This window comes from Glycine soja, chromosome 14 (genome assembly GCF_004193775.1).
Source record: "Glycine soja cultivar W05 chromosome 14, ASM419377v2, whole genome shotgun sequence".
In the NCBI taxonomy this organism is placed as follows: Eukaryota; Viridiplantae; Streptophyta; class Magnoliopsida; order Fabales; family Fabaceae; genus Glycine; species Glycine soja.
In genome coordinates this window covers 5896559-5922483 of record NC_041015.1, presented here as the reverse complement: position 1 = coordinate 5922483, position 25925 = coordinate 5896559, and the positions used below count along the sequence as shown (strand labels likewise).

At 31.4% G+C, this 25925-nt stretch overlaps 4 protein-coding genes across 6 annotated transcripts; 3 read left to right on the top strand and 1 right to left on the bottom strand.

Moving 5' to 3' along the window:
* The first annotated feature begins 1088 nt into the window (after positions 1 to 1088).
* On the top strand, positions 1089 to 7547 carry LOC114384287 (beta-galactosidase 5-like). Its single transcript, XM_028343948.1, has 18 exons — positions 1089 to 1455; positions 1705 to 1800; positions 1919 to 2031; positions 2116 to 2182; positions 2304 to 2396; positions 2844 to 2987; positions 3139 to 3227; positions 3340 to 3445; positions 3546 to 3633; positions 3935 to 4053; positions 4147 to 4311; positions 4447 to 4625; positions 4799 to 4908; positions 4990 to 5099; positions 5205 to 5312; positions 5806 to 5919; positions 6009 to 6211; positions 7005 to 7547. Exons 1-18 carry the CDS (start codon positions 1285 to 1287, stop codon positions 7126 to 7128), a joined length of 2199 nt encoding a protein of 732 aa, XP_028199749.1. The 5' UTR covers positions 1089 to 1284; the 3' UTR covers positions 7129 to 7547.
* Positions 7548 to 8092: 545 nt separating this feature from the next.
* LOC114384288 (thioredoxin H-type 2-like) lies at positions 8093 to 10256 on the bottom strand. Its single transcript, XM_028343949.1, has 3 exons — positions 10100 to 10256; positions 8563 to 8685; positions 8093 to 8448 (listed from the first exon to the last, which is right to left on the bottom strand). The coding sequence occupies exons 1-3, from the start codon at positions 10184 to 10186 to the stop codon at positions 8299 to 8301; spliced, it is 360 nt and encodes a 119-aa protein (XP_028199750.1). The 5' UTR covers positions 10187 to 10256; the 3' UTR covers positions 8093 to 8298.
* Positions 10257 to 17317: 7061 nt separating this feature from the next.
* LOC114385026 (lon protease 2-like) lies at positions 17318 to 21487 on the top strand. Of its 2 annotated transcripts, XM_028344957.1 has the most exons (3): positions 17318 to 17847; positions 18023 to 18465; positions 21148 to 21487. In XM_028344957.1, exons 1-2 carry the CDS (start codon positions 17462 to 17464, stop codon positions 18453 to 18455), a joined length of 819 nt encoding a protein of 272 aa, XP_028200758.1. In that variant the 5' UTR covers positions 17318 to 17461; the 3' UTR covers positions 18456 to 18465; positions 21148 to 21487. The 2 variants fall into 2 exon arrangements, with proteins under 2 accessions (XP_028200758.1, XP_028200757.1); XM_028344956.1 differs by lacking the exon at positions 21148 to 21487 and having other exon boundaries at positions 17319 to 17847; positions 18023 to 18595.
* Positions 19758 to 23163, top strand: LOC114385027 (glucose-induced degradation protein 8 homolog). 2 transcript variants are annotated; one of them, XM_028344960.1, is made up of 7 exons: positions 19761 to 20096; positions 21148 to 21289; positions 21722 to 21869; positions 21948 to 22026; positions 22111 to 22222; positions 22363 to 22445; positions 22701 to 23163. In XM_028344960.1, exons 1-7 carry the CDS (start codon positions 20064 to 20066, stop codon positions 22749 to 22751), a joined length of 648 nt encoding a protein of 215 aa, XP_028200761.1. In that variant the 5' UTR covers positions 19761 to 20063; the 3' UTR covers positions 22752 to 23163. The 2 variants fall into 2 exon arrangements, with proteins under 2 accessions (XP_028200760.1, XP_028200761.1); XM_028344959.1 differs by lacking the exon at positions 22701 to 23163 and having other exon boundaries at positions 19758 to 20096; positions 22363 to 22694.
* The last annotated feature ends 2762 nt before the right edge of the window (positions 23164 to 25925 follow it).

Here is a 25925-nt window from a genome sequence, read left to right as displayed (position 1 = left end):
ATTTTATGTATCATAAAAATATTTTATAACATTTTTTTAAAATTAAAGTGATAAAAAATTTAATGAATAATGTAATATGTATATCATATATATAGATATTAAATTTTATAATAATTAAATTTTAGTGTGGTTACAAATGATAAAAAAGTTTAATAGATATATCAAAATATCTGTTAATTTATTTTGTCATTTGTATTATTGTTCGCGCACACACACATTAAAAGATATTATAAAATAAAAAATAATTATTAAAAAATTAATAAATACTATAACTAATATATTATTAAGTAAAATTGGCTGCTTAAAAATAATTCCAACTTAGTAAAATGTTTTTAACTTTTATTATTTAAATGGATTGTTTTAAATGTCTAAAATACATTTAATTACATTCAAAATGTCAAAAGCACATTTGGTGTGGATCTTGCATGTCAAAAATATTTCCTATTTAGTAAATTATTTTTTACTTTAACTCTTAAAACTTGTTGATATGATATTACATATCTACTACTACAATGCTATATAATATATATAAAATAAAATAAACTTTAAATTTGAAATTCCGCTGCGTTTAACTCTTTAACTCAAAGCAAACTCTAATATGATGGGTGGGGTCCAACGGGATCAAGATGTTATTGAAGCATAAATATGATAAAGTTTCACTTAATGTAAAAATAGAAAAGTTGATATATAAATTAGAAAAAAATTTATAAATCTAACTCTTAAAATTTTTAAATTAAAGTGTAATATCAAATTTATTTATATAATTAGTTAGGATTCATTTGGTATAAATTTTCCGATTTATCCCCTGGGTTGCATAAGATAACTTATTCATTGCAACAGTATCAATTTTTTATTTTTTTGACTAAAGCTTGGTTTGCTGTAAATGTGGCTGTTGTAAAGTTGAAGACTTGGAGCAATAAATACGGCTTTGATTAAAAAGCAAAAGAACAAGCTTTTCTAGTTCTCAAACTCTTGTGACCTAAGCAAAACAGTCCAAATATCAAAACAAAACATAAACATAAATATAAATGGTAATAATAATAAAATAAAACACAATTCCCTGACATGTGTGGAACTCTTAGTAAGTAGCAGTTGGTACCACTTACTAGCAGAAAGAATCACAGACAAAAGCACAATGGTCATAGGTACTACACAGTTTTAGATCAGATTCAAGAACAGAACCCATACCTCACTCTCTCTCTCTCTGTCTCTCTTATATAGTTTCAAAACTTTCCCTCCATTCAGTTGTATAGTAGGGGATAAACATAAACATTACAAGAAGCTATGGAAACCAACTCAGTTTCCAAGCTTCTGTTGCTTGTCTTCAGTGTTCTCTTTGTTGGTTCTGAGTTGATCCATTGCAGTGTCACCTATGATAGGAAGGCCATTATCATCAATGGCCAAAGGAGAATCCTCATCTCTGGCTCCATTCACTACCCCAGAAGCACCCCTGAAGTATGTATATTATTTATTTTATATGCCATTATGTCACCCTTTTCTTTCAACGTTTTTGTTTTTGTTTTGTTTGTAGTTTGTTGTGTTTCTGAGTTGTCTGTTTGAAATGTGTGCGTGTTTTTATGTTAGCTTTGTTAGAAATATCAGTCGGGGATTCGAACCCAGCAACCTCTCCCTTCTCCCTTCTCCCTTTTCCAACCATTGGACCAATCTTATATCTCCTTGTTTGAAATGTGTGTGTTGTTGTAGATGTGGGAGGATCTAATTCGGAAGGCAAAAGACGGAGGCCTTGATGTCATCGACACTTATGTCTTTTGGAATGTTCATGAACCATCTCCTGGCAATGTACCAACCACTCTGGAATCTGGATCCTCATTTCATTGAATTCAGTTTCAAAATTCTCAAGTACCATCTCACACTGTTTTTTTGGTTTGTGTGCTATTTTTATGGTGTTGGGTTGCAGTACAATTTTGAAGGGAGGAACGATCTGGTACGGTTCATTAAGACAGTGCAAAGGGTGGGGCTCTATGTCCATCTTCGCATTGGACCTTATGTGTGTGCTGAGTGGAACTTTGGGTACATGCACTTTCAACTTTCCCTAGTGGATTTCTTTGGTTTCTTAGTATCAATGCTTAATCACATTGTTTGATGATGGTGTAGAGGATTTCCTGTTTGGTTGAAGTATGTTCCTGGCATCAGCTTCAGAACAGATAATGGCCCTTTTAAGGTTGTATCTTAATTTAAAAAATTTATTTCTTTGTCTTCTGAGTCTCTCTTCTTACTCAACAAGTTTTGACTGGTCTTAACCAGAAAAATACTTTTTTTTTTTTAACTTTTTTTACTTTTAGGCTGCAATGCAAGGTTTTACTCAGAAAATAGTGCAGATGATGAAGAATGAAAAGTTATTTCAGTCTCAGGGTGGCCCAATCATTCTCTCTCAGGTAGGCAGTTCCTTTCACCTATTTTTTAGTAAAGGAGCATAATAGCTGAAAGTGTTTTTTCCATGGGAATAAGTTCCTCACCGAAAGTGAAATCTTGATGTTAAAAAATTCTGGAGTGGTCCTGGAACTCACAAAATTCATTCTAATAAATCACTACTTAAGGATAATTCTATCTTCTTTTTTTCTCAAAATTTTTTAAGATCCTGGGTTTGTAATTGAAAATCTTGTCAATTCTGTTACTCCAGTCATTATTGGGAAGAACATGTTAAATCATGGGCACTACCACACCATGCGAATAAGTTTTTGAAGACAGTGTAGTGTAACTATCGCACACGTCTGAAGATAAAATTGTGGAGTGGATCTAGAACTCACAAAATTCATGCTAACAAATCACTACTTGAAGAAAAAATCTTTAAATTTGTCTCCATTTTTGTTTGAAATTTCTAGATTGAGAATGAGTATGGACCAGAAAGCGGGCAACTGGGAGCTGCTGGTCATGCATACACAAATTGGGCTGCAAAGATGGCCGTTGGATTAGCCACAGGTGTCCCCTGGGTGATGTGCAAGCAAGATGATGCCCCAGATCCAGTGGTGAGCCATCTCAAGTTCTTAGCTCCCTTACTCATTAGCTTCAGTTGTTACACTATTAGTGGGGAATGACTTCAATAATAATCCTTTTCTCTTTCTTTAAGTTCATCACCATTAGATTTTTATTAAGGCTCCATCCAATTCTTCTCAACAGATAAATACATGTAATGGATTTTATTGTGATTATTTCTCTCCAAATAAACCATACAAGCCTAGCCTTTGGACTGAGTCTTGGAGTGGCTGGTAAGCTATATGGTATTGTTTCTTGAGTTGGTTGTGAAGTGAAACTGGTTATCTGAAGTCTTTACCCTTTTGATCTTCTTCTCTCTTCTTCCTATTCTCTTTTGGACATCAGGTTTACAGAATTTGGTGGTCCAATTTATCAGCGACCAGTTCAAGATCTAGCATTTGCAGTTGCTCGTTTCGTTCAAAAGGGTGGCTCACTTTTCAATTACTATATGGTTGGTCTCCTTCAATGATTTATTTCTCATTTAAACAAAACATGTGCTGCCTTAATTTGTAAATATAAGTATTATTCATGGGCTTAATGACAAATGATAGTACCATGGAGGAACAAATTTTGGACGATCGGCTGGAGGGCCATTCATTACTACAAGCTATGACTATGATGCTCCAATTGATGAATACGGTCAGATAATTATGCTTTTAAAAACATCCCGAGATGATTCTTTGATTATTTTGTTTTAAACATGAAATCACTTGGCATCTATCTATAACATTTAATTGTAATTTACTCAGCTATAAATTCTATTCATTTTTGTTCTAATGACAACCAAGTCTGTGACATAGTACTCCCTTAATTATTCAAGTATAGATGCACACAGACACACTGAATTTTGATTTACTTGTTAAAAAGATAGCTTGTCTCATAATCTGTTCTATCGTCATCTGTATTAGCATATTGTAATTGAGTGCGTTACTATGTTCAGGTTTGATCAGGGAACCTAAGTATGGTCATTTGAAGGACCTTCATAAAGCTATTAAGCAATGTGAACATGCTTTGGTTTCTTCAGATCCCACTGTCACATCATTAGGAACGTATGAGCAGGTCAGTTGCCTCGTCTAGTTGCGTAATTCTTTACGATAAGTTACTTTCACAATGACAAGAATTATCCATGTCTTAGTTATTTTCCACTTCCAGGCTCATGTGTTCTCTTCAAAAAATGGAGCATGTGCAGCTTTTCTAGCAAACTACCATTCGAATTCTGCTGCAAGAGTGAAGTTCAATAACAGGAACTATGACTTGCCTCCTTGGTCAATAAGTATCCTCCCAGATTGTAGAACAGATGTATTTAACACTGCAAGAGTAAGAACATTTGAAGGGGTCTTTTGTTCTATCGTAATTAAGTATGATGGAAGCTATTGTTGTTCCATCAAGCATTTCTTACCAGCTTTTCCCTTTGCATCAAGTTATTGATTGGATTGTTATGCCTTCATGTAGGTAAGTTTTCAAACTTCACAGATACAAATGTTGCCTAGCAATTCTAGGTTGTTATCATGGGAGACCTATGATGAAGATGTATCTTCGCTAGCCGAAAGTTCCAAGATTACAGCTTCTGGACTATTAGAACAGATCAGCACTACCAGAGACACTAGTGACTATCTATGGTATATAACCAGGTAAAGTTACTTGATATGTAGATTATCTTCTAGATTTTCAAACAACACTCAAATGAATTAAATTATAAGCTTTTTGAGTCATTTGCCTAAAAGTAAAGCAAGACATAAGTTCTTATTCTCTTCTTAGTTCTCAGCAGTTGAAATCTAACTGTTTTCTGGTTTGCATGCCACAGTGCTGACATAAGTTCATCAGAATCCTTTCTTAGAGGAAGGAACAAGCCCAGCATTACTGTGCATTCTTCAGGCCATGCTGTTCATGTGTTTGTTAATGGTCAATTTTCAGGTTAGTAGTTAAATTTGGTAGTTACTATGTTTGCAATCAAAGTTCAACTTAACATGATATGATTCCTATTTCCTTTTACAGGCTCCGCTTTTGGGACAAGTGAAGACAGAAGTTGCACATTTAATGGCCCTGTCAACCTACGTGCAGGAACTAATAAAATAGCACTTCTCAGTGTTGCTGTTGGATTACCAGTTAGTACCTTGCTTTAGTACTCAAATTTGAACTTGATTACCCCTTTGCACTGCTTGAATGTTTCAATAAACATTGATTGATTTTGTTCTTTTTTTTTTCCCTAGAATGTTGGATTCCATTTTGAAACATGGAAGGCTGGGATCACTGGAGTTTTGCTTCATGGTCTTGACCATGGACAGAAAGATTTGACTTGGCAGAAGTGGTCATACCAGGTTTGATGCACACAAATCTAACTTATGATGTATACATGGGATTCATTAATCATTAAGGGGGTGTTTGGTAGGAGAGAAATTTTTATTTTCTCTAGAATCTTAACTTGGGAAACTTACGTTTGGTACTCATTTTTAAGAAACATATTTCTGGAAAACTATGATTCCCAAGAATCATTTTTAACTCACATTCCCACAAACATTCCCTAGGAGGGTAAGAATCATACATCATGTTACTTTTATTAAATTATTTAATGTGATAAATAATTAAAGTTATTAGTAAAAATATCACATAACTTTTTTATTTTTAGAAAAATTATTTAAAGATTTTCAATGGTTAACTAAACAAATTTTATTCATTCCCAATAAACATGATTTCCGGAATTCATGATTCCCAAGAATCATGATTTTGGGGCATGAAAAATTTTCTCCCCTACCAAACACCCCCTAAGAGAAATTAGTTTCTAACTATGGTATCTAAATTCTAATCACACAGATTGGCCTAAAAGGAGAGGCTATGAATTTGGTGTCTCCCAATGGAGTCTCATCTGTTGACTGGGTGAGAGACTCACTAGCTGTCCGAAGCCAGTCACAGTTGAAATGGCACAAGGTAAGAATTATTACTGGTTTGTGATGATAACAGCATCTTCTAGAGTGTAAAATGAGAATTGAGAAGCTTATGATTGATGGAACATTCAGGCTTATTTCAATGCACCTGATGGAGTTGAACCATTGGCCTTGGACCTGAGCAGCATGGGAAAGGGTCAAGTATGGATCAATGGACAAAGCATAGGGAGATATTGGATGGTTTATGCAAAGGGTGCTTGTGGTTCTTGCAACTATGCTGGGACATACCGGCCTGCAAAGTGCCAACTTGGTTGTGGACAACCTACTCAACGATGGTATTACTTTTCTATTCAGCTTCAACATTACATCCTTATCCTTTGTAAAATTCTACTCAACTGTGTGACAAAATCACACACCTCTATGCAGATCACAGAGCCATTGTGTTTGTGTGGTGTGTCAGACATGACCTTATTTGAATAAACTTCTTTATAAGCTAGTTTGTTTAAGTTTATTTTTTAAAATAAGTGTTTTTAAAAATAAAATAAGCAGTTTTATGGATTTATGATGTGTTTGTCTAAACTGATTTTATTTAAAATAAATAATTTTGTTTTTTTGAGAAGCAAATTCTATCTGTTTATTAAAAAAATACTTATATAAAAAAACACTTATTTTAAAGTTATCTTTTTATAGTTTAAACAAACTCATGAACTAAACATCTCTCATAAGTTAAAATCAATTTTTACACTTCAAATTTTGTAGATGCTCTTTCATCTAATCTCTCCAAAAACTGAGGTACAATTGTTAACTTGTGAAAAAGTTTTATTGATTTTGTTTTTTATTTTAATTTTTGTCCTTGTAATTATTTACTGAAAATTTTACTCAATCAAGGTCAATATCTTGCATAGAGTAAAACAATTGTGTGCAGAGTGGTATATTTTTTTTTTTTGGTTGTGATTAGCACTACTCTATGTAAGAGTACTGATAATGAGACAACCATTTCCTATACAAATGCACACTGCACACTGTTGAATATGTCCAAAACAACACTTATATAATGTAAGCCCCTGCCTTGAATATTGGACAATGGAAGAATAGACATACCCATTTTTTCTGTTTGGAATTTTGTAGGTATCACGTGCCAAGATCATGGTTAAAGCCAACAAAGAACTTGATAGTAGTATTTGAGGAATTGGGTGGGAATCCTTGGAAAATAGCTCTAGTAAAAAGGACAATACATACTCCAGCAAACTAGTGAACCCAATTCAAAGAACTGAAAAAAGACGTGAATATGAGTAGTCAAATGGTGATTGACAGAGCAACATGCGATGGGACCATAGTATAGAAAATGGTTATGCCCACTTGTGCCGTTCTCTGGCTTCCGTTGGCATTGGTAGATCATAATGTTGAGGGAATAAGTAAATGTTAGGTTCAAGCGTTGATGTGTTCATCTCCAATTCTTCATTCTTCTTGATCTTGCATCAAAGTAGACAACCGTGGATGATACAAAAAAAAGGTGTGACCAAGTTGATTTTTAATTTATTCTTACAGTATGTACTTAATAAGAGAAAATAACAAAGTTCAGAGGTGTGCTTTTATTCACTTGTGTAATTTGTATATCTTAAATTCTCAATACATGCAATGCATTTAAGTGGTTGGCTTTTTAAATGTTAATCATCACAGTATCTTATTTGTCAATCATCACCCAAAGAGAATTTCTTTTAGTGGTTTTAGTTTTACAATGCCTTCAAAACCAAAACCTCATTACCTCAAGGCTTAAGTAAATGCTTTTTTTTTTTTTTCACTTATCCATACGAAAAATGTTACATTATTTCTACTTTGGGTCCTATTTTCAAGAATTTATAATTAAAGATAAAATAAGAAAATAAAAACACTTTCTCAAGTGAAATGACTCCTTATTTTCTCTTTAGGTATCATTCGAAGAGAAAGAATTTACAAAATAGCTTGTCCTTATTCTTATTTTTACAACATAGTAAAGAGACCTTACTTCTTTCAAAGTGAATTACTCAAACATGACTCTAAATATTGTAGTTTAAAAAAAATACTTGATTATATAGTTTTCAAAGTACCCTTCCATCTTGGAGCTATTTAGACCAACACTGATAATAGCAAGCGCCAGTCTCACTCTGTTTACCCAAAGTACTATCCCCTTCCATCTTGAAGCAAAGAAATCACAGAAAGTAACAAGGTCACGGCAATGATAAAAAAAATATAGAACACACACATACTTATTCATAAAATTGTATTAATTCGCTAATACGAAAAAAAGACAATGCAACAATTTTATTTTTATACATCACTCAATGTTCTGCCAACTCAATATCCATAGAGAAAACATGCAAACTGACTTGAAAACATTAAAATGCATTATTCTTGATCTTCTTTCATATGATGATACTTCACTTCAAGAAGAAGCAGCAGCAGCAGATACATGCTTGGCTATGGTGAGTTGCAGCTCCTCCTTCTTAGCACCAACAACCTTATCCACGATCTTGCCATCTTTCAAGAAGAGGAAGGTTGGCATGGCCTCAATGGAATATTCCTCAGCAACAGGCTGAAAACATCAATGCAATGCAATTGTAGAATTATTAGTAAATTTTAGTTAAAACAAAATGAAATAAGTGACAGAGGATAGATTGATTCAAATTATGTATTAGTATATGCTTACCCTCACTTCATCCACATCCACCTTGAGGAAGATCACTTGAGGAGTATGCCTAGCAATCTCTGCCAGAACTGGGGCAATAAAACGGCATGGACCACACCAGGAAGCAGTAAAATCCACCACAATCTAGCAATTAAATGCAATGCCATTTTCTTTCAGAAACTTGAGGATAACATCATATATAATTTGTAAATCTTAATAGATATATTATTCATACAGCAAAATTCTAGTACATCTAATCTCACATTTCTCTCTCTCTCCATCTTTCTTCTCTCGCCTTCTTATTTTTTTCTCTTATTTTAAAAAAGCATAAAAAAAAATAGTATAAATGAAATTTCTCTATGTAATACTATGATAAGAAGATAAGGAAGAAGGTATCTTATAAAAAAAAAAGAAAGGAAGCAGGTAATATACACTTAGATGGCACAACTATGCAAAGAGTTTTTTCTAATCAAAACTATGCTACTACAAAATTAAATGTATTTGGACACAGGAAAGTCTACATGCATCAATTATAATACAGGACGGTATAAAAAAATTAACAATATAAGATTGAATGCATATCTTTAATTTTTATAAACATGATTTTTTAGCTAATTTGACTCTTTAAAAAAATATTAGTTTTAAATTAAAATATTTAAAAATATTTTTTTCATATCACATTCCATACAATCTCATAATATTAATGATTACTGACTTAAAATAACTAGATCCATCCCACATTTCTATCATATGATTATTTATTATTTAAAAAAACAAGCAAATTAAAAAAAATTAAGAAGATTAAAAGCAAATAAAATTATAACAACCCACGTTAAAAATAATTAAAGCATATTAAATTCATAATCAATGCCGACAAAGTTGTGGCTTGTGATCGTGAAAATGCAAAGTCAACTACACCTCAAAAGCCACACGTCTATGTTTATACTTGCTGGCACACCATATGGATCTAAGGATTTTTTTTCTTCATTGTTTCTTTTTTTATAAAAAAAGTGAACATTTTATAGCCTATGAAAGATAAATTATTGTACCCTCCAAAACCATGCAAATCGGACCAATCTCCATATGATATATTGTTAATCTTTTTTATAAATTAAAAATAATTTAATTATCCATTTAATTCTTATAGTTTTTAATTTTTTTTTAAAAGAAATTTTTTTTAATATGATAATGGATTTTTTAATTCCTAAAATTTATATTTTAATTCTTAAAAGATTTAGGTCGTTAAAATTTTTTAAATCTATTAGTTAAAATTTTTTATTGGAAATTAAAATGTAAAATTTAAAGACTTGATTAATTTAAAAAGTATAAGATCTAAAGGGTAATTAAACCATTAAAAATATAGTAACCGAACCACAGTTTTTTCGGATCATCTAATGATTTGTTGGTAAGGGACTGGATAGTTTTGCAATCCACAGGGATTAAGGACATAAAGGGACAGTAAAATGAAAGATCTCGAGTTCAAAACAAAGTTGAGTAGAAAGTAGGGAGGTGCAGAAAGCAAATTAATGAAGAAGTTGAGGTTTGTTTGGATGCTAACCAATTTTTGGGAGTCTTTTCCATTCTGCAGTTGCTGGTTCCACGCATCAACGGTGTGGACGCCGACAACCTGACCCTCTTCAGCCATGTTTCTTAGAGAGCCAGATTGAGAATGATGTGAGAGAAATCCCAAGGTCGAGGCTTCTTATATGCTACTCTCATCCTAATGTTAATTTTGTTTTGACTACTTTAACTGTAATTTTATAATACTAATTAAATATTTTCTTATTATATTATTAATTGTTTATTTATATTAATTATACCAGTTTGTTTTCATTATTTTTTAATCATGAAATAAAATTGACAAAATATTTATCAATTGTATTAATATTAATATTCGTAAAAAAAACTGATTAATTATCTTTAATGATATATTTTTTTAATCATCTTTTTTTATTCATAAGACTGAATTGCGATACTAAAGAGAGGATGAAATTTATTACCATCCAAACTAATAACTTATTAATTTTTACTTTTTAATATTATATTATTAATTATTTATTGTAGAATGAGAAATAAAGGAAACTCATTAATAAAAGTCAAAATTTATATTAACAATTACATGTTAAATTCTATAAAATCCAAAATATTAATTATATTTTTCCATTTGTGTATCAAAATCTTAAGCGTTGAGTTTTTGTTGACTAGAAACGTTAACTAGCGTGTAGTCATTTCAAGTTTAAATTTTAAATATATAATTACTTTTAAAAAAGTGTTTTGCCACTTGATTCTACAAGTTTAATCAAGAATAAAAGATAGTATATATAATATAATCATTAAAAAATATTAAAAAAATACATTGACTTTGTACAGAAAAACGGGAAAGATGGAGATAGAGAGAATATATTGATTTTGTCATAAACGTGCAACAATAAATTATAGGAAAATATGAACCGTTCATTCATTGTTTAATTTGTTAATGATCAAGAATTGTTTTTTTTTAGGTGTGTTCAATTGTTCATCCGATGTCGTGGCTTCTCATAGGAAAATTAGGAAAGTGTTAACCGTCCATTCAATGTTTTTAATTATCTAAAATTGTTTTTTATTTAATATCACATTAAAACTCTTAATCAATATGGTGTGACATGTATGGATCTCACAAACCCACGATTTCATAATTTGAGAAGATACCTATAAATGATGAAGTGGTCATGATTATTAACATTTATATTTACCTCTAAAAAATCTATATTTTATATAAAAAAACATTTATATCTATCCAACATTTATTAATAAAAATTATGAACTAAAAATTAGTAGTATAAAATTATAATTATTTTATTAGTTATTAATATAAGAGCATTAAATTTTTTAAGTTTTAATTTTAACTATTTAAAAAATAAACTAAATGAAAAGAGCTATTTTAATAATTGTTTATAAATATCTCAGACAAATAAATAAAAACATAATTTATTTACTTTTAAAATTTAATTTATTTTAAGGATTACATACTAATAGTCTTGAACATACATGAGATTTTTATATTATTTTACGTAATATAAAAATAAATTTTTTATTACTTTTCTTAAAGGAAAAGCTAATAGGCCTTGCAACGTTTTTATAATGTTTTCTGCCCAATTTAAATGCTATTTCATGACTGATGCATGTGGACTCTGTCGATGTCCAAATACATTTAACTCTCTTTGCATAATTGCATACTTCCTATCATATTAAATAGAGAGGATGTTATGGTAATGTTTTAAATATATATATAATTAGAGAACAATAAGAAGAAAAGAGAGAGAAGTGTGAGACAAAATGAAAGATACAATGGGAGTATAATAGACTTTGGCTAACGATGGATATGCACGATATGACAAGAATGTTTTATAAGGGTAGGCACAATGCGAACATTTCTTGACCGTTTAGATTTGATAATATTTAAATGGAGGGTGCAGATAATTTGGATATAGGATGGTCATAAAGCACCAAATAACTTTGTTATTACTTCATTTGATTTTTTATTTTCACTCTCTGTCACCCCTTTTCTCCTACTATTCATTTTCTTCTTTCCTTCCTCCTTTGTCTCTGACTTGCGTTGGCCCGCAGCTTGGATCTTGCATGGCAGGAGCCTCTTCTTTTCTTCTTTCCTATGGTTAACTCCTTCACAAATATATCAAACCAGACGAGTGTGAAGTTGATTGGAACTTTGATTGGACATAGCCTATATATCAATTTCAATTTTAAACAACCAAATAACTAAAAATAAATATATTTCCATGTTAAAGTGCAAAAATGTAAACTTCAATAATAATAAATAATGACATAAAAATAGAACAAGATTCAAGAGAAAAAAAATATTTTTGGCTTAGAAAATGATATTTGGTGTATATTTTGGCCTACTAAAAATATTTTTGATATAATGTTAAAAAAAAATTTCCGTATAAAATTATTTCAAAGAAGAAAAACTCCCAAAATGAATTTTTTTTCTTCAGAATCGTGCCCTAGACAAACTAACCTCAATGGAATAATACATCCCCTTATAAAACACCTCAAAATATTACATTGTCATGTTTTTTGAAAAATCGCGTTAAGCCTACATGTATACATGTGCATTGCAAGCCAAGCAGAGATGTATAGTACAACTACAACTGACTTGAATAACTCTAATTAAGTTTGTATATGTGCTTATCACACGTGTATCTTACAATTGACTTGAGAAAACCATCATATGCTTGTTCTTCTAGTTTGGCCTGGTAGAGGTGTTGTTCCAATTTTTCACACATTTTTCAATCCTTAGTTGATGTACCATAACTCTATAATAAAACAAAACACACACTTTAGGTCAAAAGGATCATTAAAAGAGAAAAAAAAGTAATTATTATATAATTTAAGTACAAAAATTAAGTATGCATACTAATTATCAATCACCAACACCCAGGACCACCCACCTCCCTTCTCCTTTCTAGATCTAGCAAATTTTCTTGAGTTCTTTTTCTGTGATGGGTTCTGACTTATCTCAGTTTTTTCAATCAGATCTGGTTTTTTTGATGGGTAGTTCGCAGTGGGTTTTTCATGATAGGTGGTTTGCAATTTTGACGGAGGTGGTTCATGGTGGGTTTAGCTTGATGCGATGATTTTGCGGTCTTTTATTTTCTGTGATGGGTTGTTCTTTGTAAGTTTTTGTTCTCTGTAATAGTTATGTTGTGTGAACAATTTCAAATATATGATGGAAAGCATTGATTGTTTTCTTCTTTTTCTCTGTAATTATTTTTTATTCTGGTTTGTCTTGAGGACTTGTTTTGTGTATTTTTGTTGATTTTCTGTATTGATATCATGGATCTAAATGTTATATTCATAAAGAAGATGCATGTTATTAGAGATTTGAACATAAAGATTTGAGTTTAATTTGAGAAACGAAAGGGTTGCCGGAAAGGGAAGAGGAATGGTGGAAACTGAAGACTACAACTGTGAAGGGATAAGGGCAGGCAACGACCAGAAAAAATAAATGTATGCAAACTTTGTTGTTTTTTCACGTTAAACTTTGCTAGATATTATTCAGAAAATAAAAAAGATACATCTTCCAAAATGATTTGGTTGAATTACAATGAAAACTTTGTTAGTTGTGTATGCATGTTTTAATTTTTATGGAAAATATACATTGAGTGTTATCGGGATATTATGAAATTTTGAATTACCATTCGCAATTCATTCTCATGCAATGTATGAAAAACTTGCTAGTTGTATATTATGTTTTAATTTTTTTTAAATATAATTTTAATTAAAATGTATTAAAATACAAAATTTGGTACATTATCATTTAATAATGAATTCTCATATTATTGAAAATTATTAATTTTATTATAACTACTTAACAGATCAAAATTTAACTGAAAATATTTTTAAATAGTAACAAAAAAATAAATATTTTATTTAGAAAAAAAATTATAGTAACACCTTACCACCCTTCTAGATGACCACATTATTTTATGATGTTGAAATACCATAAAATTTTTTCCATTAGAGACAATAAATTAAAATAAACTCATATCAAATAATTAACACACTCGATAATAGACACTTCACATATTCTTTAGGATATGCATATATTCATTCAAAAACTCATATACCTTAATTAATATCTTGATATACATTTTATATTGTTTGAATATATATATATATATATATATATATATATATTAATTATAACTCAATTAATTATTCTAAAATCATGTTTTCTAGGAAAAATCTAAAATCATGTTGTTTTGTTAATTTTATACATTTTAATTTAGGTATATTCCATTTTAAAATATTCACGAGCTACATGAGTTTGAGCAAAATGCCATTATCAGTGCATGATTGTTGGATGGAGCTTTTTGAGTGTTGTATTTGGGAACTGACTCTATGTTTGTTAGCTTCTTCTCTATTTTGGGACATGTCATGTTTTCAGCTATGAGCCATTTCTAAATGGGGGACCGATCTTAAGTTTGACCCGTTGACATTGCTACTGGATCCATCATCAACTTGAGAAAAATCGAGCAATAATGAAAATCCTCGGGATTAACAAACGTTAATAACATAGATGTTTGACATCTTTGTATTGCATCTCTCACTGGATTGATTTGTGTCCTCAGTAGTTTTGAAAACCACTCCTTTGCAATAACATGACAACCTAGCCAAGTTTTAGTCAGGGACGGATACTGGAATGTATTAAAGGGGATCGAATTTTTTTTTAGTTACATAATATATAAATATTTATCTTTTAATAAATAATGTTTTTAAGCTATTTTATTATTTATTTTGTGGATAAAATTAGAGATATGATTTACTACTAATTTTTTTAAGTAAATATCAACTCAAAAACTTATTTTTTATATATTTTTCGTTATTAATATTTCTTTATTTTTTTTATATAAACAATGGATCCTTGGAGAGAGAGGTGGGGTGAGACCCCTGCTTGGCCCCTTGAATTCATCCCTATTCTTAATTAGAAGGGAAACTTCTTGCTAGTAACAATCATAACATTCTAATTTTGCTTAAATATATAAAAACAAAGAAAATGCATTTGGATGTATATTTAACCATAAAAAAGGTGTATCCATAAGGCAACAATTGCCCTTATTTTTACAAGAAAAATATTGCATAGACACCTAATGTACTATCTAAAGACCTAAAATGAGAAATATAAATATAAATATATTATAAGAATTATATGATGTGATGGGAATAGCTTAAAACAAATCTCAGGTTAAAATAGTTAAAAAAATTGATTTCATTTGAATATGTTTGGACAGGTGCAGATTGAAGAAGTTTTTTTTTAGGAATTGACACCCACAGAATAACATTAGACCGTTGGTTTTAAAATAGATGCATTCTTATATGTCCATTATGAGTAGTAGTACAAGTGAATTTGAATTAGCTTTTAGGGGTGTTTTGGTTGTGGGAAAGAGGTAAATATTTAAGGGGACTTTTTTCAAACAAAAAAAAAAGTCCTATACTTATTTTTTTCTACTTTAATTTAAATATTTTTTCTCATCATCTCTCAAGTTTCATTAAAGTTATATTTGATAAAATATTTTAGTTAATTTTTAATCTTTTTTATTAGTTAAAAAATTTGTTTGAATGTTCAGTAAATAATTTTTTTAGTAGTTTCTAATTTTTTTTTGAAACGAAATAACATATTTTTTAAATACTAACTTTTAGCTTTTAATTTTTTTTATTTTTATCTTTAATATTTTATCCAATTTTCTAGTTACTATTTTTTAAATAAATCATAATTATATTATTTTTATTTTATATTTTTCAATTGTTTTAATAGTTAATTTTATCATATATTTATAATTTAATAAGTTAATTTTTCTACTTTCAATTAACAACTAATTTTTTCAACTTCCATTTTAGTTGGTTTTAAGAAACATAAAGAATTGCATGTAGCATAGCAGGGTAGGTGTTGCTTCTGCATAACGTTTCCTCAATGGGTTTTTCCGTGCGGAAGTATATAGTTTATTTTATTGAAACAATTCTAAGTAGAGAAGAAGAAGCAACACTTCTCAAGCAAATGACTACTAAAAATTAAAGGAAAAAATTTCAAATCTTCTCAAATGCGTTTTGTAAGCTTCACACTCCAGGCTTCTGCAATAATGCTTCTCATGAACGATGAGGAAGAAGGTGAGCACAAAACATCCTCATGAAGAAGAACATGCTTCTACAACAACTACATTTTTGGTAAAGGAATAACGATCTGTTGGGGGAGAGAAAAAGTCGATGTCGTAGGCAGAGAAGAAGACTCTCCTTCTGGCATATGGCGTATTAGGGATACTCGTGAATTTGAATATTTATATAACTATAATCATAATTAATAAATAACTAGATTATAAGTGTATATTATAATTATAACTAACTAATTATTATTTTTAAAATATAGATATATAACTGATTATAAATGACAGAAACAGGCCATGGATGTAATCGTTAGTCGCCCCTACTAGAAACAGGCCATCATAGACATTGGGCCTTGAAGTGATTGGGGGGCTATTGCTTCTCGGACTTCCCAAATTGCTTTCTGCATTTTTTTTTTTACTTTTTGGATTCATCATTTCAAAAACATAAAAAGAAAACATATTCTGAAATGAAATTTTACATTGGGTTAATTAAGATTTTAGTTTTCAAATTATGGGGTTCTAACTTTTTGGTCCTAAAATTATTTTTTTTAAAAAAATTATACCATTATTAAAAATAATTTTTACCATTAATGTTCTCTATTAAGTAATGAGATGTCACGACACATTAAATGTTAAGTGTATGTCACGTACACATCACGTGTTGTTAATATGCAAAAGAAAAGAAAAAAAGAAGAATTATTGTGGAACCTGCTCCAAACACCCATAAATATATAATAATCATCCATGAGGAGATCTGGAATGTCAAACAGTAATGATGAGGAGATCTGGAATGTCAAACAGTAATTTTTAATAGTGACAACCATTTACGTAAATAATTTAATCCACCCTTAACAGAAATTATAAATAATAAAAACTATTTTTAATAACTATAAATTATTTAAAAATAATTTAAGAACCAAGAATTCAAATTCACATAAGGATTAAAAACTGAATTAATGATTTTACAGAAGCAGAGGAAGTAACCTAACAGCATGATTGGAGAGTCAGGTCTAGCAGTTGCCGAGTCCAACGTGGAATATCCTAAACCACTTAGTACTATATCCATCCACACAGTACCTCAAAACCACCAAAATTTCCACACTCTCTCTATCTAATCCAATTCTCAAACCAACAATAATGACAGGTGAAAGCCAGAGCCAAATGCCTAAGCCAGTCACATTCCCGACTCCAAACATTACCCTGCACCTTCCAAACACACTAGCTACTAATGCGTTTCCTGTCTCACTTATTCTACAAAAACAATGGCATCATTTCCAATCCCACAGCTCCTACCATCTCACACCAACCACTCCTTAACTTGTTTCAGTAGTAACACTAACACTCTGCCGTTGTCATCCTCACTGTTGCGCCGTCGCCGGAGTCTCGACTCTCTCCGATGCTCGGCGTCGTCGGAGAAGCAGCCCCACGACGACGCGCTGGAGCTCCCTCTCTTCCCTCTCCCTTTGGTCCTCTTCCCCGGTGCGATCCTCCCCCTCCAGATCTTCGAGTTCCGCTACCGCATCATGATGCACACGCTCCTCCATACCGACCTCCGCTTCGGCGTCATCTACAACGACGCCGTCTCGGGCACCGCCGAGGTCGGCTGCGTGGGCGAGGTCGTCAAACACGAGCGCCTCGTCGACGACAGGTTCTTCTTCTTCTTCTTCTTTTATTTTTTATTTTTTATCGATCCAATGTTAGTTATTAATTTGTTAATTCACCACTTGTATTTCATTTTTTTATTTAATATAAAGTCAATCTTATAATTTTAATTTTTTCTGATTCTTTTCCTCCTTCCCTTATTTCTTATATCTGCGCGACAGGTTCTTCTTAGTGTGCAAGGGGCAGGAGCGGTTCCGCGTGAACGACGTGGTGCGGACGAAGCCGTACCTTGTGGGGCGCGTGACGTGGCTGGAAGACAGGCCGTCCGAGATTAATGTCGGAGGCGATGACGTGGAGGGGCTGGCGCGTGAGGTGGAAGGGTACATGAAGGACGTGATAAGGTTGTCGAATAGGTTGGGAGGGAAGAAGGGGGAGAATAAGGAGATTGGGAACTTGCGACGGAATCTTTTTCCGACGCCGTTTTCGTTCTTTGTCGGAAGCACGTTCGAGGGTGCTCCGAGGGAGCAACAAGCGCTTCTGGAGTTGGAGGACACTGCCACCAGGTTGAAGAGGGAAAAGGACACGTTGAAGAACACGCTTAATTACCTCACTGCTGCTTCTGCTGTTAAAGATGCCTTTCCTTCTTCCTCTTAAGTCAAAACTGGTAGGGGGATATACCAATAGTACAATACAAGTTGTAAATTTTGATTCGTAATTTCATCTGCTCGATATTTGTTAATAATTACTACTACTTTAAATCATAGTAAATATAATAATTTTGCTGCACGTAATAATATTTCTATATAACTGGAACATGATTATTATATTCTGTGTATGGTCTCAAGGGAAAAAAAAATTATAAAGGAGAAAACTTAGATACGTCTCTCAAGTGCGGTCTATACTGTCTCCCCTGATTAGAAAACAAGAACTAATACATATGTAGACTAACAAGGTACGTATTCATTGAAAAGGAGCACAAGAATTAGAAAACCATGCAAACAGCACCCAAAAAATCTAACTCTGTAATCCAAATCTGCATTCTTATATGGCTTTGGTCTTTATCTCTAGTTAGTTTACTTTAACTGAAACCTGGTAGTATTGTAGTAACGAGATTTTGGGACTTCTTTTAAGTTTAATTGTGTACTGAAGTATAATAGCGTGTCATTTTGGAGAGGTTGATCTTAAAGTTAAAGGTGGATTTTTTTTATGGAAAATGCTGTAGAGTGCGAATTTGTTTGGTACGAAAGTGTATATAAGGGAACCCACCATGAATGGTGTCAAATATCTTACTTTTTATTTTAAAATTGAAAAAAGAATGAGTATATTTTAGTAAAATCATCCCCCAACAAATATTATTATTTTGAAATACTTATTTTTTTTAATTTGTAAAAAAAAACATTAAACATAAGTCATTTTATAACGGAGAAAGTAATTTTTTATTATATGTTTCATCTCACATTTTAATTAGATTCTTTTTCATTCTATGATAAATAATTTAAAATATAATAAAAAGATATGATAAATAATCACCCATAGAAACCTTTTAATAATAATAATAATAATAATAATAATAATAATAATAATGACAAACAAAATGACAGAGAATAAATATGTACAATAAAATTTAAAATTAATAACAATTTCATTATAGAACTTTTTAGTTAATACTTGTAGTTATTATTAACAGTTAGGTGTGTTTGGTAGAGAGAAAGTTTTTACTTTTTTAAAAACCTTAAAGTAAAAAATTATAATTCATGATATATAATTAATAAAAAGATTATGAAATAACAATGATTTTGAAAAATTAATTTTAATTTATTTTTCTACAAGAAATTTTCGATAGAGACAAGAAAACGTTCCCAAATAAAACGTTTTAGATATATATTTTATATAAATCTTTAATTTCAAGGGAAATATATAAATATTAATCAAACATACTCATTTCACCGAAAACTAACCAAACTTATTTTACAAATTATGATTTTTCAGACGTTCACTTTTCCAAGAATTTCTCCCTGCCAAACACCCCCTTTAACAAAATCTTAGTTGAGTACTTGAGGTTGAGGGTGCGCTGCGGCATCTCGAGTTCCATATTTCCATTCCATTGGTACCCTTTCTTTCTGCAGTTGAGCTTAGACTCCTCGACTCCAGAAACATACATATACGCACACGTGACTTGTAGTAATAACAACTAATAACAATACCCTTTCTTCTTCTTCTTTCTCGCTTTCGTGTTTCGTCCCTTTCCTCAGTATCCCTCCCATGGACGTTGATCCTCGCCACTACGAACAAATTGTACGTTTCTTCTTCTTCTCTTACTATCCATCCCCTTCTCAATTTCACTCTACTCTTCTTTCTTCGCTATATTTATGTTTATGTACGAAACATTAATTACTCTCTCACACTCTTATAACAATAGTCCATTTTGTTCTCTTTCAAAGTTTTCATTACTACTTCTGCTAGGATTGTATGCTTCTCAGTCATTTTATTTAGCGTGAGGTACGAACCCTAAAATGCAATTCAATGAAACTGCTTCACCATGACGACACTCATTCGTATTGACATTCACCAAATGGAAAAAATGTGCGATGAAAGTTGCTGCATACGTGTCGAGGTTCAGAGAAGATTGTCACTTTATTTATTTTTTAATAATTTTGGCTACTCATTTTGCAGCAAAGTAAGTCTAAAATTATTTTCATCTGAAGCAGTGAGTTGAAAACCAAAACCTATCTATCCTTCCCAATCTTCGACCATGGAAAATGCAGTGCTTATTTTGAATTCTATTCAATCTCTAGTTTCGTGTTAGGAATGCTTAGTTTGTGATGCATTGATCTTGAAATTAAGGGAAATTATGAATTTATGATTTCATATGCACATCCAGTCTGCATTCTTGTCCTGTGTAACCTGTTTATGCGTTTTATATGTTGTGTATATTTTGGGCGTTGCCATGGTATTTTAGACTGAAATCTGATTCATGCTTAAATATCATATTTAAGTTGTCATTGTCAATAAATAAGCTGTTGATGTTTTGAGGATTTTTGAAAACTTGAGTTAGTTCGGATTTGTTGAGGCTTAATTCTTTGTTGTTTATGTGGATCCATTTTTCTACTTACTTCTGTGATGGAAAAGATTTCAACTTAAGCAGTTCCTTCTTAGTTGTGTTTTTTGAACCTGTTTTTCTGAGAGAAAAAGAAAACTGAATTTGAGCTCATGCAGCATTGCTACTTCTAACAGAACTGATGCATAAGGTGTTTTATTGGTTTCTGTGTGTGGACAATTATGAATTCCAGTTTATATACTTGTATTATTTCTCTTGTCATAACTTTTGGCACTAATTTCTGTACAGGCTATAAATGAAAACGATGTCAACAACATCATTCTGTCATACCTTATACATAATTGCTACAAAGAGTCGTCAGAGTCATTCATTTCTTGCACTGGGATGAAGCAGCCTGCAGATCATTTGGAGAACATGGAAAAAAGAAAAAGTAGGTTTATTGTTGTATTTCAGTGTAAAAGGTGGATTGAAGACCTTTGGTTGCTTGTGAATGTCATTTTTATTTGCTTGTGTACTTCAAACCCTGCTTAGTTGTCACTGTTGAGAGATTTGTATCATATAAACATGAACATTGGATTACTGGACCTCAATTTGAAAGTTGATGAATCAATTTTTGCTCTTAATGCCACTTGAAACATCTACTGGTTTTTGACAATGTTGTCTGAGTTTGTCAAATATACTGTTTTCTTGCATTCCTTTGAACTAACATATCTTGTTGCCTTCTCTTGACTTTTTAATATTTCTCCCCTCCTCTCCACTTGCAGAGGATGCTGGGGATTGCTTCTAAAATCTAAGTTGTTTGTAATTGGAGCATATTATAGGTAGTAAGGCCTCCTTGATGGTAAATTTCATTAATCTTTAGGAATCTTTCACCATGCATTGGAGGGAAATGTACTTAAGGCTATTGAGCTCACGGGGCAGCTGGCACAGGATATTCTGGAGAACAATAACGATTTGCTGTTTGATCTTCTAAGCCTTCATTTTGTAGACCTTGTCTGCTCTAAGAAATGGTAAGATGAGATTAATTTTACTTCCAAGAGAGCATGTTGCAAACTTCTTGCTTTCATAGAATCTCATGTTATTGGCAGGACAGAAGCTTTAGAGTTTGCTCAGACCAAGTTGAGTCCTTTTAGTGTGAAGGAGCAGAAATATATGGACAAAATAGAAGTATGTTTTCCTTTTGCTAACAATTTATTGATACATGTGTGCGTTTTTAAGGTTGAAGTAAACATATAGCTGCCCTTGATTCAGGGTTTTATGTCCCTTCTTGCTTATGAGAATCCAGTGGAATGCCCAATGTTTCATCTGATCGGCTTAGACTATCGGCAACAAGTTGTGGATAGTTTAAATCAAACTATTCTCGGTTGGTTAACTTCACTATACTCCTTATACTTAATATATATTTTATTGCAAATCTCAATACTTTGTTCTATCCCTGCTAAATATGGTCTATAGTCTTTGGCTTTTTGTTTATTTTTTTCTGTTGATGTTGGTGATTGCCAGCACACTTTAACCTTCCCATCCACACTGCCATGGAGCGGCTTATACAACAGACCTCAGTAGTTAGACAATGCTTAAGCCAGGAGGTTAGGCAATTGATAATTTTCCTGTTTCAGTTTGTTTTCGGTGGCAGCATATGTTGGCTATTTTTCACGGAATAGCTTTTGCAATTTAAGTTTTGACACTAATTCTGTCCAACTGATAATACCATTTGTTTGCTCATCTATTTTTAAGAGCATGTAAGCACCCGTACACAAGTGCAACAAGAGGTGTAACTACTTTATTGTCCACAAATTAATTAGTCAGTGTTTCAAACTGATTCCTTCATTTGCTCATTGCAGGATGGGGGGCCTCCACCATTTTCCTTGAAGGATTTTCTTAAAAGTCGATGAAAGCAGTTAAATATCTATTGGGAAATTGGGGAATGAAGCATGTATACCTTGTTCCTTTTTTGCCACATAAGGGATTGGTGCATGCATGATTTGATCACTAGTGTAAAGTTGTCTTCATATACTCTTGAATAATTTTTTTGGTAGCAGGCTATCTTGATCTTTCTGGTCATACTGCATTCTTTAGGAATTAGTGTTCCATGAAAATGGAGAAAATTGCAATTCTACCGGATTAAGATTATATTTTCTTTCTGGGGAATTTGATATAATTGTGGCTTTAAGATGCTGTCATTCTTCCATAGTTTTCCACATTTTAGATTGTATGCAATCCCTTGTGAGGTTTAGCTGACAAAACCAAATACTTTTTTTTTTTCATGTCTAATTATGTATTTTATGAAGGTTTTGCTTTTACGTATGTGATGAGTAATTAATAGAAAAAATAATTAGAGATGGGTATATTTTTTTACATTTGATTTTATGAGCACGTAGACGATAACACTGAATCTGATATCTCTTTTGTTTTAAGGAGGAACCATGAATATAATTTCCAGCTTAAATGTAACCGAAGCATACCTTTTGAAAAACTTTTAAACCGTAAATTTATAATATCACTCATTTTTTTATTTCTTATAGATTTATAAAATTATTATGTAACTTATATCTATTTATAAAAAATATTTTTAATTAAAGATATTTTTATTAAATATTTGAGTTAAGATGGGTAAATATTATATTATTCGTTATATTTGATATTTTAAATTATTTTTTATTATATATCTTATCTTTTTATTTAGTACTTTTTAAAAAAAAGTTAAAAGTAGGATTAAAATAAAAAATCGATCTAATCCAAACTGCTTTAAATTAGATTGGATTGAATCGGATTGAATTAAAATTTAAATTAAATCAATTGAATGATAAATTGATAAAATCAAAATAATTGAATTGAATGATTTTTCTTTTCAAAATCTATCAAATCTAATATGTGAATACCCCTGTACCCTACCACGGAAAAAAATGAAGAAAAAAAATTATTGATTCTTGTTTCTTAGAATAATTTTGTGTTTCTATGAGGAATTTCAAAGTTTTAGGGGATTTGAAATGTCTAAAATTGAATTGGTTTGATTTTTTTTAAAATGCTTTGTTTGCATAAATAAATTCAAATTTTTTAAATTTGAAATTCTTTGTTTGAACAAGATAATTCAATTTTCTCCGTATGGAAAATTTTTTATATTTGAAATAGGAGCTGGAATAGAGGGGCTATGTTGGCTTTGCATGGTTGCTGTTGGTGATCCATAGAATCTATTGGAAAATGATGCACTCATGTTGTTGTGTTCTAGTGATATATAGTGATGTACAAAACTCTTGAGGATTGAAGCTCAAGACGCGCTGTTGCAATGCTGTGATTACATCACTTCTGTGAGTGATTACAGTAAATAGAATTGTGGGTATGCGTTGATACGACTTATGGAGTGGGTATATTATAAGTTTGTAACTCTTATTCCATGGGGACATGCTTGGCATTATACAAGACAGCCCATTCCTTTTTAAAGTTTTCTTATAATTTTGCTTTTACTTAGAACCACAGTACGTTGAGGATTACTAGATGGTTGTGTAAACCTCTCCTAATAATTACTATTTGGTTCCTAGTTTTTTTGTTCTTTTTAAATGATTCAGTTAAGTTTACTTTGGGTCATTGAGTTATATATATATATATATATAAAGATAGAGTATTATGTAACATTATCAATTATATTTTCTTGAATTTTTAATTATTCATCCTTATTTCAAAATTATTCTAATTACCTTTTTAATCAGTTTAATAGTTTTTAATCAATTTTAGAAGCTTATCCTGATTTTATAGTTTTTGATCAATTTTAACCAATAATATTAGGAGTTTGTTACACTTCTCGGCCAAGCTGTCTCCCATGGGTTGACCTGTAAATTTACATGAATATGAATTTGAGCTTAAAAAATTATGATCTGTTTAAACGAGTAGAACAGACTCAACCGAGCATTGAGCAACACCCAATGATAGCTCGAATGGCAGTTTGGTAATTAGAATGAAGATAATCGGCAAAGTCTACACAGTTCACTTAAGCACACAATTAAAATGAGACAACTCACAGAATCACATTTAAACAACTTTGTATTTTTTTTTTCCAGGTCTATATAACCCTACAGTTAACATGTTAACTAGCAGTGAAATGTGAATTACATATCTAAAAACTTTTAATTACAAAAAATTCTTATTTTTGGGTTGACCTGCAAATCATTTGGGCCACCCCAAGGTAATTGTTTTTAAACTAACTTTTTAAAAAAAAAAAAAAGAATTTCATGATGCTGTTACTCCACTGTCTGAAACAGAAGCAGTTGATCTGATCAAAGCTGTTTTTGTATCTGCAACTGAGATAGATATATAGTTATATACACAGTAAGTTTGTGCTACATTACATGCATAATTACCATTTGACTGTAGGATAAACTTGTAACTTACTGTGGATGTTTTTACAGTGAGTGAAGCTTCAAATTGCCATCCTAAAATGCTTTACACAGAAGTTTATTGTTGGAGATACCAGACTTGGATTGAGAATGTATGAAATGCTTCTAGAATTTTAAATGACGTGGTGGGTTTTTCCCGTGAAGCGAAATTAAGCATGGTAATTTCAGTGAAATGGATTTGAACAAGTACTAATCTTTTCACGTTATAACTAGACTCTAATTTCACTTATATTTGTATTGGATATTTGTCCGAGTTTATTTCATAGCTTTAGAGTGCTTCTCTATCCTGTTCTAACCTTTTTTTTTTATTGCATTACCTTTTTTCATGATGCTAAATCTGCTTGCATTTGTTGGACAAGGAGATTTCAATTAAAACTCAACTTCAACCTCATACGTCCAAACTCCACCAAATAAATTCTCAAAATTAAGCCAAACCACTATCTAGAAGCCAACAAAATTCGTCCTTGAGTTGCTAGCTTTGCATTCTTTGCTGTTGGATGAATTTTCTAGTTAGGATCAATGAGATTGAACAATTTCTGAACAACGTATGGAAGTGAATTGAGAACCAGAGTTACCAAAGTCAAAATGCACCCTATACTTAGTCTCCGCAATGCTCCTATTATAACCAGATTCCAAATGCTATATGCACCGATTTTTCTTGTAAAGACATCAAGGATA

Coding starts and splice junctions, on each gene's coding strand:
- LOC114384287 (XM_028343948.1), top strand. CDS start 1,285: ATGGAAACCAACTCAGTTTCCAAGCTTCTGTTGCTTGTCTTCAGTGTT. Junction 3,228..3,339: donor ACTGAGTCTTGGAGTGGCTG/GTAAGCTATATG, acceptor TTTGGACATCAG/GTTTACAGAATTTGGTGGTC. Junction 3,446..3,545: donor CACTTTTCAATTACTATATG/GTTGGTCTCCTT, acceptor GACAAATGATAG/TACCATGGAGGAACAAATTT.
- LOC114384288 (XM_028343949.1), bottom strand. CDS start 10,186: ATGGCTGAAGAGGGTCAGGTTGTCGGCGTCCACACCGTTGATGCGTGG. Junction 8,686..10,099: donor GAAAAGACTCCCAAAAATTG/GTTAGCATCCAA, acceptor TTTAATTGCTAG/ATTGTGGTGGATTTTACTGC. Junction 8,449..8,562: donor TGGATGTGGATGAAGTGAGG/GTAAGCATATAC, acceptor TGATGTTTTCAG/CCTGTTGCTGAGGAATATTC.
- LOC114385026 (XM_028344957.1), top strand. CDS start 17,462: ATGGCATCATTTCCAATCCCACAGCTCCTACCATCTCACACCAACCAC. Junction 17,848..18,022: donor GAGCGCCTCGTCGACGACAG/GTTCTTCTTCTT, acceptor TCTGCGCGACAG/GTTCTTCTTAGTGTGCAAGG.
- LOC114385027 (XM_028344959.1), top strand. CDS start 20,064: ATGGACGTTGATCCTCGCCACTACGAACAAATT. Junction 20,097..21,147: donor CTCGCCACTACGAACAAATT/GTACGTTTCTTC, acceptor ATTTCTGTACAG/GCTATAAATGAAAACGATGT. Junction 21,870..21,947: donor CTTGTCTGCTCTAAGAAATG/GTAAGATGAGAT, acceptor TGTTATTGGCAG/GACAGAAGCTTTAGAGTTTG.